Source organism: Phyllobates terribilis, unplaced genomic scaffold (assembly GCF_046119375.1).
Source record: "Phyllobates terribilis strain yellow unplaced genomic scaffold, ASM4611937v1 Scaffold_4__5_contigs__length_816908805, whole genome shotgun sequence".
Taxonomy (NCBI): domain Eukaryota; kingdom Metazoa; phylum Chordata; class Amphibia; order Anura; family Dendrobatidae; genus Phyllobates; species Phyllobates terribilis.
Window position 1 is genome coordinate 617,572,360 of NW_027362764.1, and position 18,107 is coordinate 617,590,466.

Here is an 18,107-nt window from a genome sequence, read left to right on the forward strand (position 1 = left end):
GGTTAACATTGCTAAAAATAAGCCACAATGTTTACACCATGAAACTTCAGAGTTAAGACAAGTCCCAGCACCATCAGACGGCTGCGCACCAGGCACAAGGTCTGGCAGCCGACACCAAGACATGCTGCAGAAATAATGGCGCTATATAATATATCTCTTTTCAGGCACATGACAGCTGATCTGATCAGCTGTCATGTGCCCCTAACAGCCGCAGGTGGAATTGCGATCCACCTGCGGCTGTTAACATGTTAAGTGCCGCTATCAATCTGTGATAGCGGCATTTAACATGAGCGCGCCAAAAGCGCATCACTAACTCTGCTCATCAGCGCCCCTGTCACATGATCGCGGGGCACCGATGGGTTGGCATGATAACCAAGGGTCAGCAGGAGACCTCCCCCCCTGTGCCAGGGGCTGATGTGCTGCTATGTGTAGCACAAGCAATCAGACGATCGAAGCTTCAAGTCTCCTATGGAGACTATTGAAGCAGGTAAAAAGGTGTAAAAAATAAAATAAAAAAAGTTTACAATTTTTTTTCCATTTTCTTTACAAAGTTTCAAATCACACCACTTTTGCCCTATTCAAAATAAATAAAAACCACAATAAAAAAAAACCACTTATTTGGTATCGCGGCATTCAGAAACACCCGATCAAAATCTAAAGAATTAATCTGATCGGTAAATGAGAAAAAAATAATCAAAAATGCCAGAATTACGTTTTTTTGGGTAGCCGTAACATCGCAATATAATGCAATAACGGGTGATCAAAACAATGTATCTATCACAAAATGGTATCAATAAAAACGTCAGCTAGGCAGATCCAGAAAAATGGAGACGCTATGGGTCTCAGAAAATGGCGCCTTTTTTGGGGGTTTGTTTTTAAACAAATTTTGCATTTTCTTAGGTATCTGCAAACTCGTAATGACATGAACAATCAAAACGGCTGGTCAGTTTTAGCATTTAGTGAACATGGTTAAAAAAAAATAAAAAAAAAAAAATGTACTTTTTTTTGCAATTTCACAGCACCTGGAATTGTTTTCCTGTTTTCCAGTACACTATGTGGTAAAAACAATGGTGTCAATAAAAAGTACAACTCATCCTGCAAAAAAACAAGCCCTCACACGGCCATTTTGACGTGGAAAAAAAAAGAAGTTATGGCTCTGGGAACAAGGGGAGCAGAAACCAGAAATGAAAAATGCCAAGGTGATGAAGGGGTTAAGTGTGCCCAAACTTACAATTCAGAGGGTGTCCACCCAGCTGAGCGACCACCCAGCTGAGCGACCACCCAACTAAAGAACACCTGGCTAACAAAATATCCAAGGGATGGCGGGCGATCTGATCACCGGCTGGCACTGACACCTCCGACATGAGCACAGGCGCAGATCATTCTCGGATTCCCGCCTAAACACCTTCTGCCAATCACGTCTGCTGTCCAAAACTGCCCGATCTGCAGATTGGCGGCACATACCAAAACATTAACCCGAGGTGAATTATAGGAGGGGAAAAAAAAAAAAAAGTTAAGTCTACTAAATATTACCCTTCTTAAACTAATGCCTCAAAACACACAGAGAAAGAATGGGGTATATAGGGTGCCACGATCACATGCGTCCCCCACGCTAATTGCTGTAAAGGGGGGCCTATACATGTGGCGGATATTTACCCAGATGAAGGAGGGGCAATATGCATTATGGGCCGCTGAGTATCCCAATTATATAGTTAATTCTCACAATGGAGGTCAGCGTAACCCTCCTGTGAGAGGAGAGACTGACATTAAACTTTAGAACTTTGGCTTCAGCAGGAACATCGCCACCAGCAGGTACAGCACAACACTGCAGCATTTACAGCAGGGCTGCTCGCCAGCACCGAGATGGCTGGTGCTCTCTAGCAGAGAAGCGCTCTAGTAGGGGAGGTCCAGGTCGGGGGACTGGAGAGAGGTACACAAGTCTTTTTGTTTCCATTTTATAACACTTACTTCTGGGACCAAACAACACCTTTAAAATGACCCACCAAACATTGTGGGGGCGCTTCAGTATAAGCAGCATTGATGCAATGTTCACAATGTAATCATGAATGCAACTTACAGAATATGTCACTGCTGTACATATAAAAGCCATTCACATCTGAGAAAGTGATCAGCAATCCACAGGAAAGGCGACAACCTGTCCACTGTGGGGGTCTCCAGAAAACGGGGCTCGGAAGTGTCCAGTCTGAATGGAGCTATGACATTATGTACGGGACGGAGTTGTACTCCCAGTATTCAGCAGGTTATTGGTTATGCATTAGAATCTAATGATTAGATACATGATAACTTGCTCAATTGGGAAAGAGCCTTTAACCACAGCTGTCCCAAAAGGAAAAAGTCAGAAGAAGGTGTACACAAATGAGCAGGGCTGTGGAGTCAGAATAAAATGGACAGACTGACAATATATAGTACATTGGGTACAGTAGTACAATGCAGGATGTGCTGTAAATGTTTTTATAAGAATTTGGGAAAGTTATGAAATGTCCTATAAATGTCTGTTCTGTTCCTGATCTAAGGATCTGGGCTTTTAGTTGAGATGAATCTGTGCTGCACTTTATGTACACGCTCAGTAGTGAGATGAATCTGTGCTGCACTTTATGTACACGCTCAGTAGTGAGATGAATCTGTGCTGCACTTTATGTACACGCTCAGTAGTGAGATGAATCTGTGCTGCACTTTATATACATGCTCAGTAGTGAGGCAGTGAGATGAATCTGTGCTGCACTTTATGTACACGCTCAGTAGTGAGATGAATCTGTGCTGCACTTTATGTACATGCTCAGTAGTGAGGCAGTGAGATGAATCTGTGCTGCACTTTATGTACACGCTCAGTAGTGAGATGAATCTGTGCTGCACTTTATATACATGCTCAGTAGTGAGGCAGTGAGATGAATCTGTGCTGCACTTTATGTACACGCTCAGTAGTGAGATGAATCTGTGCTGCACTTTATGTACACGCTCAGTAGTGAGATGAATCTGTGCTGCACTTTATGTACACGCTCAGTAGTGAGATGAATCTGTGCTGCACTTTATGTACACGCTCAGTAGTGAGATGAATCTGTGCTGCACTTTATGTACACGCTCAGTAGTGAGATGAATCTGTGCTGCACTTTATATACATGCTCAGTAGTGAGGCAGTGAGATGAATCTGTGCTGCACTTTATGTACATGCTCAGTAGTGAGATGAATCTGTGCTGTACTTTATGTACACGCTCAGTAGTGAGATGAATCTGTGCTGCACTTTATGTACACGCTCAGTAGTGAGATGAATCTGTGCTGCACTTTATGTACATGCTCAGTAGTGAGGCAGTGAGATGAATCTGTGCTGCACTTTATGTACATGCTCAGTAGTGAGGCAGTGAGATGAATCTGTGCTGCACTTTATGTACACGCTCAGTAGTGAGATGAATCTGTGCTGCACTTTATGTACACGCTCAGTAGTGAGGCAGTGAGATGAATCTGTGCTGCACTTTATGTACATGCTCAGTAGTGAGATGAATCTGTGCTGCACTTTATGTACACGCTCAGTAGTGAGGCAGTGAGATGAATCTGTGCTGCACTTTATGTACACGCTCAGTAGTGAGATGAATCTGTGCTGCACTTTATGTACACGCTCAGTAGTGAGATGAATCTGTGCTGCACTTTATGTACATGCTCAGTAGTGAGGCAGTGAGATGAATCTGTGCTGCACTTTATGTACACGCTCAGTAGTGAGATGAATCTGTGCTGCACTTTATGTACACGCTCAGTAGTGAGATGAATCTGTGCTGCACTTTATGTACACGCTCAGTAGTGAGGCAGTGAGATGAATCTGTGCTGCACTTTATGTACACGCTCAGTAGTGAGATGAATCTGTGCTGCACTTTATGTACACGCTCAGTAGTGAGATGAATCTGTGCTGCACTTTATGTACACGCTCAGTAGTGAGGCAGTGAGATGAATCTGTGCTGCACTTTATGTACACGCTCAGTAGTGAGGCAGTGAGATGAATCTGTGCTGCACTTTATGTACACGCTCAGTAGTGAGGCAGTGAGATGAATCTGTGCTGCACTTTATGTACACGCTCAGTAGTGAGATGAATCTGTGCTGCACTTTATGTACACGCTCAGTAGTGAGGCAGTGAGATGAATCTGTGCTGCACTTTATGTACACGCTCAGTAGTGAGGCAGTGAGATGAATCTGTGCTGCACTTTATGTACACGCTCAGTAGTGAGATGAATCTGTGCTGCACTTTATGTACACGCTCAGTAGTGAGGCAGTGAGATGAATCTGTGCTGCACTTTATGTACATGCTCAGTAGTGAGGCAGTGAGATGAATCTGTGCTGCACTTTATGTACACGCTCAGTAGTGAGGCAGTGAGATGAATCTGTGCTGCACTTTATGTACACGCTCAGTAGTGAGGCAGTGAGATGAATCTGTGCTGCACTTTATGTACATGCTCAGTAGTGAGGCAGTGAGATGAATCTGTGCTGCACTTTATGTACACGCTCAGTAGTGAGATGAATCTGTGCTGCACTTTATGTACACGCTCAGTAGTGAGATGAATCTGTGCTGCACTTTATGTACACGCTCAGTAGTGAGATGAATCTGTGCTGCACTTTATGTACACGCTCAGTAGTGAGATGAATCTGTGCTGCACTTTATGTACACGCTCAGTAGTGAGGCAGGGCTGTGGAGATTGAGCAGTCAAGGGTTTGGCTTACTGACTCCACAGCCCTGAATAGTCCAGCTGCTTTCATGTTGCAGGACAGCGGCTTATAGAGCTGTAATACAGATCACTTACATGTGGAGAAAAAAATGGCAGTATTAGGCTATGTCCAGTTATGATATGCAGTAAAGTAACTGGCTTTTATGACGGAAGCAGCAGTGAGAACGGCCTCTGTTGCTCCATAGTAGACACCAGATTTGGTGGGCTGCAACCTGTTTCTATGTTTCAGATACTGAGCGAGAATCTCCAGCTGCATACCCCTCCACTGTCTAATGGAAACATTAATCATTTACATTTTTAAATGATGGAGAATTCAAAGCAGCCACAAACCTCCATTATGATATGATTGAAAAGTTTTCTATACTCTCATGGAAGGCGTATAAGACAAAACGCTTCAAGTCATCGGTAACCTCTGCACTCGCCACTTATCCATGTATCTGTATGTGTGAACAGGTATATATCTCTGAGGACTGTCCTTGCAGCTTATTCAGTGATTGACATTTGTGTCACCCAGTCTGTACATGATAACCACACGCGACCTCTGCTATTCTGTCTACTGAACGTACATAGTCACAGATACCAGACGCTACAGCCGACATGAAGACATTCAGAAAGGAGCCATGTTATAAGGCTAGAGAGGATGTTGTGTTTTTGCAATCAGCCTTAGAGAACAAAAAGGGTTTCTTTTAGCAGGATCTGCGAAAACCAGAATAAAAGAGGTTTTCTCATCATGTACAATGGGGAACGTTGCATTGTGCAATTCACCACTTATTAAAAATCCCCTAAAAAGATAGCGGTATTTTTAATTCCATTACAGTGCCTTGTGAAAGTATTTGGCCCCCTTGAACTTTTCTACCTTTTGCCACATTTCTGGCTTCAAACATAAAATTCTAATTTTTTTGGGAAGAATCAACAACAAGTGGGACACAATCGTGAAGTGGAACGAAATTTATTGGATATTTTAAACTTTAACAAATTAAAAACTGAGAAGTGGGGCGTGCAATATTATTCGGCCCCCTTGAGTTAATACTTTGTAGCACCGCCTTTTGCTGTGATTACAGCAGCAAGTCGCTTGGGGTATGTCTCTATCAGTTTTGCACATCGAGAGGCTGAAATTCTTGCCCGTTCTTCCTTGCAAAACAGCTCGAGCTCATTGAGGTTGGATGGAGGGCGTTTGTGAACAGCAGTTTTCAGCTCTTTCCACGGATTCTCGATTGGATTCAGGTCTGGACTTTGACTTGGCCATTCTAACACCTGGATATGTTTATTTTTGAACCATTCCATTGTAGATTTTGCTTCATGTTTGGGATCATTGTCTTGTTGGAAGATAAATCTCCGTCCCAGTCTCAGGTCTTTTGCAGACTCCAACAGGTTTTCTTCCAGAATGGTCCTGTATTTGGCTCCGTCCATCTTCCCATCAATTTTAACCATCTTCCCTGTCCCTGCTGAAGAAAAGCAGGCCCAAACCATGATGCTGCCACCACCATGTTTGACAGTGGGGATGGTGTTTTGAAGGTGATGAGCTGTGTGGCTTTTACACTAAACATATCATTTTGCATTAGGGCCAAAAAGTTCGATTTTGGTTTCATTTGACCAGAGCACCTTATTCCACATGTTTGGTGTGTCTCCCAGGTGGCTTGTGGCAAACTTCAAATGAGACTTTTTATGGATATCTTTGAGAAATGGCTTTCTTCTTGCCACTCTTCCATAAAGGCCAGATTTGTGCAGTGTATGACTGATTGTTGTCCTATCGACAGACTCTCCCACCTCAGCTGTAGATCTCTGCAGTTCATCCAGAGTGATCATGGGCCTTTTGGCTGCATCTCTGATCAGTCTTCTCCTTATTAGAGGTGAAAGTTTAGAGGGACGGCCTGGTCTTGGTAGATTTGCAGTGGTCTGATACTCCTACCATTTCAATATGATCGCTTGCACAGTGCTCCTTGAGAAGTTTAAAACTTGAGAAATCTTTTTGTATCCAAATCCGGCTTTAAACTTCGCCACAACAGTATCTCAGACCTGCCTGGTGTGTTCCTTGGTCTTCATGATGCTCTCTGCACTTGAAACAGAACCCTGAGACTATCACAGAGCAGGTGCATTTATATGGAGACTTGACTCACACAGGCGGATTCTATTTATCATTACCAGTCATTTAGGACAGGGTTCCCCAACTCCAGTCCTCAAGGCCCACCAACAGGTCATGTTTTCAGGATTTCCTTAGTATTGCACAGGTGATGTAACTATTGCCTGTGCTGATGATGGAATTATCACCTGTGCAATACTAAGGAAATCCTGAAAACATGACCTGTTGGTGGGCCTTGAGGACTGGAGTTGGGGAACCCTGATTTAGGACAACATTGGATCATTCAGAAATCCTCACTGAACTTCTGGAGTGAGTTTGCTGCACTGAAAGTAAAGGGGTCGAATAATATTGCTCGCCCCACTTTTCAGTTTTTAATTTTTTAAAAAAAGTTTAAAATATCCAATAAATTTCGTTCCACTTCAAGATTGTGTCCCACTTGTTGTTGATTCTTCCCAAAAAAAATTAGAATTTTATATCTCTATGTTTGAAGCCGGAAATGTGGCAAAAGGTAGAAAAGTTCAAGGGGGCCAAATACTTTCACAATGCAATGTATTTACTACTCGGTCCATCAGTGGTGGCCGGACTCCTATGCACGGAGCACAGCACGTACAAGCTCTTTTTTATACAGCATAAAAGTGCTGCCCTGAGGCTGGCTGACCGTGGATGGGGCCCTTCAGAGCCTCTGATCCTGCAGAGGCAACGCTGCCTGTGTTTGCGACATTGGAAAGCACACTGATCAGGCCAAAGGCGCATCTATGACAGTGGTAAAACGGTCAATCAGGAGAACACTACAAGCCCAGGCAAACAGCAAGCCATGGAGCAGGGGAGCACCACATGCCCTGGTGAGCAGCAAGTCATGGCGTAGGGGAGCACCATGCTCCTGAACAACAAGGGACATTGAAAAGGGCCGAATCCAGTAATCTGGCAGCTTGTAGCAGTGCGTGCTCCTTTCCTAGGAAACCTACGCAATGAGTACTAAACTATAGTATTAAAAAATCCTTCTGTTCTGGAGTGTGAAGAGGATTATTAATAAGAGGTAAAGTTACAAAGTTAAGTGCTTTTACAAGCACTTTCAATTTTAAATTTATTATAGATAACAAAACCCCTTTAAGGAGGACCCGTGAGCTTTGTAGTCATTTCTGTAACATACAAGTATTCTCCAAAACAATTTAGAGAGATCTTTATTCACACACTTCACAGTAGTGAGAAAAGTGACAGGTTGGATGTTAGGCTATGTGCCCACATAGAAGATTTGATGCAGAGCGTTTTTGCCTTTATCTGGCAGATTTACAAGCGTTTTTGCATGCACTTCCGCATGAATTTTTTTCAAGCACTTTTCCAAGCGATTTTGAGCATCACTTGGAAAAGTGCTTGACAAGTTGGTCACACAATATAAATCCATGCAACTGGCATGGATTTATATTGTGTGACCAACTTAGATGCTGCATCTATAGTATTAAAAAAAAAAAAAAAAAAACCTGTATACTCACCTCTCCAGTCTCCTCCTGGCAGCGTCCTCTCTCCTCGGCGTCCCGCGGTGTACTGGCAGGACCTGCGGTGACGTCATTTAGTCAGCTGATGTTCACGCGACGCCGAGGAGAGAGGACGCGGCCGGGAGCAGACCGGAGAGGTGAGTATACAGGTTTTTTTTATTTTTAACTTTTTTATTTCTTTTGTTCATCGCGTGGTAGCCGGGATGAAGAGGAGTTGTAGTCTCCTCTTCATCCCGGGTACCACACGCACCTCGATTATGCTGCAAATTCGTGGCCATTGAATTTAATTGAAACGCAGCAAATCCACATATACCTGCGGGTTTGCTGCGTTTCAATGTTCCTCAATGGCCGCGAATTTGCAGCATAATCGCGGTAGAAATGGTCATGCTGCATTTTGCAACGCAATGCAAATTCGGCGGGCAAATTAGCACATCATGTGCACAGCACATCTGAATTCACATTGCTTTGCATGGCAGACGGTTTTACAAGCGTTTTTGCGGCCGCAAGAACGCTACGTAGGCACATGGCCTTACTGTCAGAGGTTTCTGCGGTTTCCTATTGTAAGGCTGTTTGTAACCTGATGAAAGTTTCTCACACAGAGAAAAGAGAACAGCGCCTTCCAAAAACCCTCCTGTATATTCCCGTGATATTCCCCACATGTCACCGAGGTTGTGGACTCCTGGGCTATCAGGTTTGGTCATAGAGATTAGATTACACCGCCATTGTAACTATATGAACCTTTGGTAGAATTTAATTTAACCTTCCAAAACCCTCTAAACTAAAAGGATTTACCATGTGTCAGGCCGTCCAATGGGTGAGTAAATCTTGTGCCAATGTTCATTTTAGTGCTGAGTGGTAAAGAGCAGGAAGCCCCAAAAGTCCAGTCCATTACTTCTTGTGTGTTTTCCCATTACTGATTAGAGGAAAGATACTCAGGCTGTGTGCCCACGATGCGTTTTTAAAGCGTTTCCGCAGAGGCAAAAACGCTGCAGAAACGCTTAAAAAACGCATGGTAGAAGGCCTGCCATGTTCCCCAATGATAATCTGCATGTGCTGATTATCATTGCGGAAAAAAACGCATCACTACCAATTATTTTGCGGAAGCGCTGCATTTTTGCTGCCACTGACTTTCACTGGAACGCTTGGATTCCGCATCATCACTGGATCTGTACATGCAGAATCCAAGCGTTTCAATGTGCGGATGTTACCCGGGTGTGGGGGACAGGAGACTCTCCTCCGGACACGGGTACCATAGAACCTGTAAAAAAAAAAAAGGACAAAATAAAAAATTAATATTATATTTACCGTCTGACGGCCCCCGGTCTCCTTGTCTTTGCTTGCAGGCAGCTCGCGGTGGACAGAAGGACCTGACGTCATAGTCATGTGACGGCAGGTCCTTCAGTGTAGTGTACCACGAGCTTCCGGCAAGCCAGGACGGAGCGAACAAAGACTGCGGGGGCCATCGGAAGGCAAGTATAGATTTATTTTTTACCATTGTTTAAGGTCACACTATATAAATCCATGCCGGTTGCATGGATTTATATAGTGTGACCAAGTTGACAACCCGCATGCGGAAATGCATGTGAAGAACGATTCACTTCCGCTTGTCTCTGGCAGGAAAAACCCATGTACAATCCGCATGTACAATCCGCATGCGTTTTTCTGCCAGGGAGATGCAGAAACGCTCAGGAAAAAATTCGGAGCATTTCTGCATCGTGGGCACATAGCCTAAGAAAAACAAACCACACAAGGTGCAGCCCATAGGAAACCTTTATGAAGAGCCTGTATGTGCCAGTGTATCACAGAGAATCTAGAAAGGCAGCTGTATTAAGCAGTGTATTGCTTAATCATGGGACTAAAATCCTAAAAACATTTTGCTTTATATAAAAAAAATAACCAGACACCTTTTACTCTACAAAATACTTTATTATGGGAAGAAATAGGTCATCCTACAAAACCCAATCCCCCATAATGATACATCAACACATGAACAAAGTTATGGCCCATGGAATTTGGCAACATAAAAACACATTTTCTACAAAAATACCAATTTTATATTAGTCTTGGCCAATTTTTTATTTTTTGCATTTTCAACCTACACAAACATGGGGAGAGCCTAACTTTTTACAGATGTTCTCCTTGGTGGGACCCCAGTGCTACAACGCACCAAGCGGTCCATTGATGTAATGCTAGGCACGCATTGCCCACGGTCAGGGTGAATGCTACTGCATGTGTCCACCATTGAGACCATTGTAAAAAGAAATAAAAAGCACACTGCATTGAATATCCTCATTCGCTGTGGCTCTCTGTATAGGAGAGCACAGTCTGCTGCACAGTTACATGGTATGGAGGAGCTGATCTAGAAAGCAAAGGTCAAAAACACACTTGACGTCCGCCTGGTGAACGTAGGCCTATAGGAACATTACAGAATAGATCAGGAAACACTCCAGACGTATAGTGTGGATGTACACCGCGTACATGGCTTAATGCCATCAGGCTCCATAATCCCATGTAAACATGCCAATGTACTAGCAAACCGCTCATCCTTCGGCTGATTGAATCCATTTATATGAGCCATTAAATCATCGTTAGAGGCAGCACGTTGTGTTACCAGGTTTTACTCACACATTCATGCTGTATGGGGTCAGAACAAACAGTCTCCATACAGTTTTGTCGGTTTTTGTTAAGGGGGCCATAAACCAGCACAGTTTGACTTTCATATTGTTGATTGGCGCTCATTTAGGGGCAGAAATCAGCCTGGAAAAATTGCTCTTTAATCCATGTTATTGATCTGTACATGTCTGTGTAGGATCCTGCTCAGACACTTACCTGAAGAAGCTCCAAAGTCATTGGAAGGTTTTTAAGTTCTCTGAGTAAATCTAAAGCCCCCACCTATAGAAAAGGGAACAGAAAAAAAAAGTGATTAAAGTTCCCACAGAAGCCACCTGGAAGACATTCTCACACTTGAGTAAACTTTTCTTACATGCAAAATGTTAAAAAGGGACGAGAGGCCACGCTTCTCCAAGAAACCTTATTGCCAAATTTATGGTAACGTGTAGGTGTGGTTTTAGACACGTCATGGTGCAGAGACCCTCGCCAGTCACTAAATAAGGGGGCATGACTGGACAGCTGTGGTCAGTCTGCACTTGGTGACTCCTCGCAGAGGGCGCGGCCGCCCCGGCCCCACAGTAAGGAGGGCCCCCTCTCCTCCTCGCAGAGGGCGCGGCCGCCCCGGCCCCACAGTAAGGAGGGCCCCCTCTCCTCCTCGCAGAGGGCGCGGCCGCCCGGCCCCACAGTAAGGAGGGCCCCCTCTCCTCCTCGCAGAGGGCGCGGCCAGACCTACAGTAAGGAGGGCCCCTCTCCTCCTCGCAGAGGGCGAGGCCAGACCTACAGTAAGGAGGGCCCCTCTCCTCCTCGCAGAGGGCGCGGCCGCCCCGGCCCCACAGTAAGGAGGGCCCCCTCTCCTCCTCGCAGAGGGCGCGGCCAGACCTACAGTAAGGAGGGCCCCTCTCCTCCTCGCAGAGGGCGAGGCCAGACCTACAGTAAGGAGGGCCCCTCTCCTCCTCGCAGAGGGCGCGGCCAGACCTACAGTAAGGAGGGCCCCTCTCCTCCTCGCAGAGGGCGCGGCCGCCCCGGCCCCACAGTAAGGAGGGCCCCCTCTCCTCCTCGCAGAGGGCGAGGCCAGACCTACAGTAAGGAGGGCCCCTCTCCTCCTCGCAGAGGGCGCGGCCAGACCTACAGTAAGGAGGGCCCCTCTCCTCCTCGCAGAGGGCGCGGCCAGACCTACAGTAAGGAGGGCCCCTCTCCTCCTCGCAGAGGGCGCGGCCAGACCTACAGTAAGGAGGGCCCCTCTCCTCCTCGCAGAGGGCGCGGCCAGACCTACAGTAAGGAGGGCCCCTCTCCTCCTCGCAGAGGGCGCGGCCAGACCTACAGTAAGGAGGGCCCCTCTCCTCCTCGCAGAGGGCGCGGCCAGACCTACAGTAAGGAGGGCCCCTCTCCTCCTCGCAGAGGGCGCGGCCAGACCTACAGTAAGGAGGGCCCCTCTCCTCCTCGCAGAGGGCGCGGCCAGACCTACAGTAAGGAGGGCCCCTCTCCTCCTCGCAGAGGGCGCGGCCAGACCTACAGTAAGGAGGGCCCCTCTCCTCCTCGCAGAGGGCGCGGCCAGACCTACAGTAAGGAGGGCCCCTCTCCTCCTCGCAGAGGGCGCGGCCAGACCTACAGTAAGGAGGGCCCCTCTCCTCCTCGCAGAGGGCGCGGCCAGACCTACAGTAAGGAGGGCCCCTCTCCTCCTCGCAGAGGGCGCGGCCAGACCTACAGTAAGGAGGGCCCCTCTCCTCCTCGCAGAGGGCGCGGCCAGACCTACAGTAAGGAGGGCCCCTCTCCTCCTCGCAGAGGGCGCGGCCAGACCTACAGTAAGGAGGGCCCCTCTCCTCCTCGCAGAGGGCGCGGCCAGACCTACAGTAAGGAGGGCCCCTCTCCTCCTCGCAGAGGGCGCGGCCAGACCTACAGTAAGGAGGGCCCCTCTCCTCCTCGCAGAGGGCGCGGCCAGACCTACAGTAAGGAGGGCCCCTCTCCTCCTCGCAGAGGGCGCGGCCAGACCTACAGTAAGGAGGGCCCCTCTCCTCCTCGCAGAGGGCGCGGCCAGACCTACAGTAAGGAGGGCCCCTCTCCTCCTCGCAGAGGGCGCGGCCAGACCTACAGTAAGGAGGGCCCCTCTCCTCCTCGCAGAGGGCGCGGCCAGACCTACAGTAAGGAGGGCCCCTCTCCTCCTCGCAGAGGGCGCGGCCAGACCTACAGTAAGGAGGGCCCCTCTCCTCCTCGCAGAGGGCGCGGCCAGACCTACAGTAAGGAGGGCCCCTCTCCTCCTCGCAGAGGGCGCGGCCAGACCTACAGTAAGGAGGGCCCCTCTCCTCCTCGCAGAGGGCGAGGCCAGACCTACAGTAAGGAGGGCCCCTCTCCTCCTCGCAGAGGGCGCGGCCAGACCTACAGTAAGGAGGGCCCCTCTCCTCCTCGCAGAGGGCGCGGCCAGACCTACAGTAAGGAGGGCCCCTCTCCTCCTCGCAGAGGGCGCGGCCAGACCTACAGTAAGGAGGGCCCCTCTCCTCCTCGTAGAGGGCGCGGCCAGACCTACAGTAAGGAGGGCCCCTCTCCTCCTCGCAGAGGGCGCGGCCAGACCTACAGTAAGGAGGGCCCCTCTCCTCCTCGCAGAGGGCGCGGCCAGACCTACAGTAAGGAGGGCCCCTCTCCTCCTCGCAGAGGGCGCGGCCAGACCTACAGTAAGGAGGGCCCCTCTCCTCCTCGTAGAGGGCGCGGCCAGACCTACAGTAAGAAGGGCCCCTCTCCTCCTCGCAGAGGGCGCGGCCAGACCTACAGTAAGGAGGGCCCCTCTCCTCCTCGCAGAGGGCGCGGCCAGACCTACAGTAAGGAGGGCCCCTCTCCTCCTCGTAGAGGGCGCGGCCAGACCTACAGTAAGGAGGGCCCCTCTCCTCCTCGCAGAGGGCGCGGCCAGACCTACAGTAAGGAGGGCCCCTCTCCTCCTCGCAGAGGACGCGGCCAGACCTACAGTAAGGAGGGCCCCTCTCCTCCTCGCAGAGGGCGCGGCCAGACCCACAGTAAGGAGGGCCCCTCTCCTCCTCGCAGAGGGCGCGGCCAGACCCACAGTAAGGAGGGCCCCTCTCCTCCTCGCAGAGGGCACGGCCAGACCCACAGTAAGGAGGGCCCCTCTCCTCCTCACAGAGGGCAGGGCAGGGCTGGGACAACATTAAGGAGGGCCTCTCTCCTCCTCACAGAGGCAGGATTGGGCCCATACTAAGGAGGGCCTATAAGAACATTCAACGCTCCCCTGACAGATTATTTGGAGAGAGAAGGATCGGCAAGTTAGAATTCAAGGTGTATGAACACATCTAGTGAATTTGTCAGACGATATCACAGGCAGCAGGAATCTTAGTCTGGTGCACGACCCACTGAAGCGCGCCGGCATGTTAGAGAATATACTTTGAAGATGCGGAGAGCATACTAGTCTGTCGGCACCTGTGGCCGGTTCTTACCCGAGCCGCTGCAGGTGACTGACGTCTCTCCCCATGTACACACAAGAGAGACTTGTCACACACCTAAAGCAGCCTGACAGGTTCCCTTCATGAAAGAGCTCATAATGAGAACTGCAACCACAGAGCAGATTAAAAAAAAAACTTTAATTCTAAGAGGAAAGAAAAACATGTAACAGTGCAAACTGTAGCTACATAGCATGTGACAACACCTTCACCAGTGCCCGGCGGTGATCATTCCCCCAGTGTTTCCCCGGGATGTGCCATCCCCTGGCCTCACCCCTGTATATGATAGATACACTACATCACACTGTGCAGTCTTAAGCGAGATTGCTAGCGAGATCGCTGCTGAGTCACAAGTTTTGTGACGCAACAGCGACCTCAGTAGCGATCTCGCTACGTTTGACACTTAGCAGCGACCAGGCCCCTAATGTGAGATCGCAGGTCGTGTTGGAATGGTCTGGACATTTTTTTGATCGTTGAGGTCCCGCTGGGTAGCATGCATCGGTGTGTTTGACACCTTACCAACGACCTTGTTGACGACTCAGACACAGAAACACATAGGCGTGCATCGTTATACGTCGCCGCATCGTTGCTGCGTCGTTGGGAAGATCTGACTGTTTGACATCTCACCAGCGACCACATAGCGACGCAGCAACGACCCCTGACAGATCGCATCGTTGTCGGGATCGCTGTAGCGTCGCTTAGTGTGACGGGGCCTCTAGTTATTGTAGCGCAGAGGCCAATGGATGGTGTCTGCAGAGTAGAAGAAACTCCTGCTTTTATATTTCTGCAGGTTTTAGGTCAGGGAGACAGCAGGCGCGCGTCCTGCCAACCACATGTATCACACCGACCATCTTTGAATCCAGGACGCGGTGCATGCCTGACCTGCCGCCCCATTCACTCCTAGCTGTATACTTGACGCCAAGGAAGGAGTCCCGAGATGTAATCGGTGAAGGACCCACCCCGGCCTAACAGCACCCATTCAGTGAATGGCTTGCTTAGGGTGGAATACCCCTTTAATGAATGGCTTAGTTAGCGCATATTTATGCCCCATGCACACACACTCTCACTATCACATCCGGCTTCACGCCATCACTATAAACCTCATCACCATCATCCAATGACACACTACAGATTATTAAAAAAGGTTCAAAAAGCAGCATGTGCACGAGATCTCAGAAACTGCACTCACTTTGCTGCTACCGTGAAACATTGTGTTTATTCCACTGAAAAAAAAAAAAAAAAAAGCACAAAGCTTTTAGATTTAATCTTCAGCATGTAAATTTTTTCAGCATCTTTCACCCATTCAAATGAGAGCAGGGAAAAAAAAAAAACGCACTGAAAAACGTACACAAAAACGTGTATTTTACGCAGTATTTTTCCTGCCAACACGCGAGAATTTGCAGCAATTTTTCTGCTGCAAAAACCAATTGTGTGCACATAGCCTGACATGGCTCTATCTGCTCATAGAGGCTTCTCCCACACCAGCTACTATAGAGAAAGTGAAAGTTAGAAGGTGTTTATCCATGAAGCCACTAAGCGGGAAGGCAGAGTCTGAGCTGTGGAGGGTAACCGTCTGACACCACATGATCACATCCCCCCACAGCCTCCAGCTGTCTGTACACCTGCGCAGATCACCGGCCCTCGCACATCACATGGCTGCTGGAAGTGACGAGATGTGGAAGGCTGGTGCTGACCCACGTAAGAGTATGCGGCTGTGCCAATCCGGCCCCACCAGACATCGAGGGAAAAGAGCCCGATCCGGGGTTCTCAAGGGTGACAAGATGCTGCCCAAAGGGTCTGCCCTCTCCCTATTAGGAAGACAGCCAAGCGTGCATAGGAGGGGAGACTAGAGAGATCACTATTGGCCAGACAAAGCCATTATGGGGGCATGGGAACCTTCAGAGCATTATATAGAACTGCATAGAGCCATGTTGGTGGCCCCATCCACACTGGCCTGCAGAATGGTCACATGGATGGCAGCCTGTACTCAGACTGGAGCGCCCACAGTGGGGCCAATCACTGACCGCAGACTGCCCCCATACACAGCCTTGCTCCTGCCGCAGGCACACCGCCTCATGGCAGCAATGCCAAGAAAAACACCAGTGGTGCTGCGGACAGACCGGAGACACTGCCAGACTGGTCCCGCTCACAGAGAACACGCGCACAGTGCAGGCTCTCCGGACATGGCTGCTTTACTAAATATATGGATTCCTGAAACTAACAATATCGGGCATCTTTTGTGAGGACTGTGGTGTTCCTCTGTTAACCCTCCTGGAAAGGTATGAATAATCTGACAGCAGGGTGTCACCATCGAGCGGAGTCCCCCAATCAGCTCTGACCACGCGAGGACACACCTCTCCGGTAACACCCAGGGGTCTATTTATTCATACACTTCCAGGAGGAATAACAGAGGAACATCAGAGGGCAGAAGTATAAGAGACGCTCCAGAATCAGTATTCCACAGGGTACAAGTGTAACCCAGACAGTGAAGCTCCTCACAGCACAGACCCCAGGACCCCGCAGAGGAGCCTCGGAGCAGTGGGATTATGGGGGATTGTTATGTCAGCACTTTCCTAGTGCAGTGATGGAGGATGCCGGGATCCTGTGCGGGATCTATGGGCCGCACATGTACAGTTCTCTGCCTCTCCGGCTGGGGGCGCTCACACTGAGCAGCACTGACCGTGTTCTTCTTCTGCACCATCCGCTCCATCTTCTTGGCGATGCGGATGATCTCCTCCCCGCCGGCCGCGCTCATCTTGGCTCTCCCAGCACAGCCGCAGCGGCGTCACACACAGCCCGGAGCCGCGATGCCAACGCTCGGAGGAAGAGGCAATTTCCCGCTTAGAGCGTCCTCCACACCCCGGCCGGAAACTACTGCTGGAAAGCGAGGCCGCGGCTGTGTTGTCAGTGCACGCGGACTCTGCCTCTTCCTGTTACAGTGATGAGAAGCAGCTCCGCCCCGATCAGAGCGGCTCCATAGTCCTTCCTAGGAGACTCCAATGACAGCGCGCCACCTAGCGGCCGGGGGTGGGAGCGCAGTGCGCGGTGTGACAGCTTATCAGACTGTCAGTGTGAGGGGCAGGTAACGTGTAGAGGGCACGGAGGAGGAGGGGTTTCTAAAATGAGAGGGGCTGTCCACTACTCAGAGAACCGCTTAATCGCTGTTTCCCCTCAGTAAAATAATAACGCCTGTACTCCCCTCCGGTGCCGGCGCTGTTCCAGTTAGTGATGGGCACTCCGGCTCTTTATGGTGGTCTGGCTCCACTCACCAAAAAGAGCCGGCTCTATTGGATCCTAAATGGATCCCTATTAAATATGCGTTCACCACAGGTAAGATGATGTAGATGCTCCACCCACCCATGATCAAAACTCCGCCCACTTGCAAGTAGCCAATTAAATTGAGTTTGCGGAATTGGTCTCGGGTGGGCGGAGTTACGACCGCGGAACACCGCGATTTTACACCCAGTGAGAGCCTTAGGCTATGTGCCCACGATGCAGAAATGAAGCAGAAAATTTCTGCAGCATTTCTGCATCTCCCTGGCAGAAAAAACGCATGCAGATTGTACATGCGTTTTTCCTGCAGAATACATGCGGATTCACATGCGTTTCCGCATGCAGATTGACGAGCACTTTCCAGGCGATAGCATCACTTGGAAAGTGCTTGACAACTAGGTCACACTATATAAATCCATGCAAACAGCAAAATTAAATGACATGCTGCGGATTTTTGTACGCTAATTAGGCTATGTGCACACGA

The 18,107-nt window shown here is 49.1% G+C and overlaps 1 protein-coding gene across 2 annotated transcripts in view; it reads right to left on the bottom strand.

Annotated features, from left to right (window-relative positions):
- The window catches only part of TCEA1 (transcription elongation factor A1), a 53,774-nt gene extending 36,447 nt beyond the window's left edge, over positions 1 to 17,327 (bottom strand). The window contains exons 1-2 of one of the 2 annotated variants that reach the window (XM_073679298.1): positions 17,031 to 17,327; positions 11,130 to 11,192 (exon numbers count right to left, since the gene is read on the bottom strand). In XM_073679298.1, coding sequence (XP_073535399.1) covers positions 11,130 to 11,192; positions 17,031 to 17,105 — 138 coding nt within the window. In that variant the 5' untranslated portion in view covers positions 17,106 to 17,327. The remainder of the gene's footprint in view (positions 1 to 11,129; positions 11,193 to 17,030) is intronic. The other variant, XM_073679297.1, reaches the window with a different exon arrangement.
- Between the last annotated feature and the right edge of the window lie 780 nt (positions 17,328 to 18,107).